General features: G+C 40.3%; 1 protein-coding gene across 1 annotated transcript in view; it reads right to left on the bottom strand.

Moving 5' to 3' along the window:
• LOC119589286 overlaps positions 1-2,105 on the bottom strand; it is a gene marked incomplete in the record, with an annotated part of 113,340 nt that overhangs the window by 21,269 nt on the left and 89,966 nt on the right. Inside the window, 2 exon segments of the mRNA XM_037937904.1 lie at positions 405-695; positions 958-1,661. Coding sequence (XP_037793832.1) covers positions 405-695; positions 958-1,661 — 995 coding nt within the window.

Below are 2,105 nucleotides of genomic sequence, written 5' to 3'. Positions count from 1 at the left end.
ATCAATAGTGATATGTGGCAACTATGGCTCTCTTTAGTCACTGATCTTCCCCAAAATACTATAGATGGCAAGACGACATGCTTCCAAATATAACCATTGGCATCAGTGTCAATCACTGTAAAACAGCCAATGTGTCTCTTTTAAGATGATTCATGATCAATGGCTGATGGTGAAAAATTTGTGGATCTGAAAGAAGCCTATAAATGTGTAATCAACAGGATCCACTTTGGAAAGCACCCAAGACTGAAAAATAAATGTACTTGAAATGAACTTATGATATTCTTAGCATTGAAGGATGATACTGGTGGTGCAATATTAATGGATAAAAATTATCAAACTATTGATAATGGTAAAAACAAAATATATAAACCTATGGAAACCTTCACTAGTAATCTGGTACTCACACTTTCATTATTAGCTATGTCATCTCCAATAACTAATGCCATGCCAGCAGTGGATTCTTTTAGTTGTTTCTTACTGCCATAATCTTCATGAGGTAGCTGAGTATGAGACTCATGCAGGTTCTCCTGCTCAATCCCCAAAGGTGAATTATGGAAGAGACCATTGGTTTGGGGTGAAAGGCTGCCAATCGTTGATGTTGCTGGATAGCTACTTGGGGAGGGGGACTGTGGGGCCATGCTTGGGTTTTGGCTCATGCTGCCAAACGAACCATTGGTGGTCCGACTTGGTCGGTCCTGGATAATGAGCACACGCAACATGCATTAACATAAACAAATATTCAAAATTATATGGTGCCTCAAAACCAGGATAAACATTATTAGAAGATGCACTACAAAACATTCAAAGCCTTAGTGAGACGTTTATCAACGTAAAAAATGTATTCAGCTAAGGTTTGCTCTTCAACAACAAAATGTGACTATGATACAGAAGCAGTTAAATTATATCACATTTAGTGACAAAGCATCATGTAAAAACATATTGGTTTCAACTACTCACTGGAACAACTGGAAGCTCTTCTCTGCTTGGGGTAGAAGCTGGTGTTGAAGGACTGGAATTTTTTCGGGACATCTTCTTTGTTCTTAACTGTGGCTTAGGTTTTCTTGGGGCACTGTCACTATCAAAGGATATATAGAATCCTTTCTCTGGTTTAGGTCCATCTAGTGGTTCAGTTTTGATAGAATAAAGTTCCTCCTCCTCCTCTCCATGCCTATAGGTGTCTTGATAGGGTGGTGTAATGGAACGTTGAGGGGGGGTAGGTTGGGGTAGGTCAACATCGTCATAGACAGGGGTACCTTTCTTTGTTGGGACTCTGAAAGTCTTGACTCCTAAACTAGGCCTTGTTGGTGACCCTGGTTCATGGCTGATGCGATAAGTCTTACTACCTGATGTTATTGATAATCTCTTAAATCTTTCACTAGGATCCTCTTGTGGGTGGTCTTCAGATTCAATAAATGAAACATTTTGAGGTTCCATGTCATCTGGTGGGGGAGCAGCCACTGGGGCATGAGAGACTGATGTCTGTCTGGTAGGACTAGGAGATTTCTGCTGTCGTTGTAAAGGTTGTCTGCTTGGTGATGATTGGGCACTAGATCGGAGACTGCCTGGACCTCTGCCATCAGAACCTGGGCCTCGCATTTCTCCTCCAATACCTTCACCATGCAATCTAAAGGGTGGTGTCTGGCCCATTTGTCTCTGATCTCCTGTAGATAAGAAATATTATAAAGAAATGTAAACATATATGAAAAAAAATCAATAAAGCTAAAACTTCATCACTTGCCAGCCTTCAACAAGAATAGGGGCTGGAGAAAGAACTGGCTACTATAAGAGCAATATTTTGTGCCTATTCTATCAATCTGTGGCACCTTTTCTGAATTAGATAATACAGCAGAAATATGGTAATCCTAAGCTTCAACATTCTGTATGGCTCTTGTGGAGGAAGCGTAAACCCCTGCATCCACCAAAACCAGTGAATGATGCCCAAATTATGAAATATTCCAAGTACTTTAATCTTCAGAAATTGTACCAAGGATCATACAGACTAGAAACTTTTGGACAAAGAATGGTTCTCCTTGATGAGCTGGAAGGTTGAATCATCAAGGAATGTCACCCCTTGCCAGAACTATACTGTTAACCCTAAAATGACA

The sequence above is a fragment of the Penaeus monodon genome, chromosome 25, assembly GCF_015228065.2.
Source record: "Penaeus monodon isolate SGIC_2016 chromosome 25, NSTDA_Pmon_1, whole genome shotgun sequence".
In the NCBI taxonomy this organism is placed as follows: domain Eukaryota; kingdom Metazoa; phylum Arthropoda; class Malacostraca; order Decapoda; family Penaeidae; genus Penaeus; species Penaeus monodon.
The sequence above is the reverse complement of the archived record's forward strand: the minus strand, read 5'-3'. Positions and strand labels throughout refer to the sequence as shown.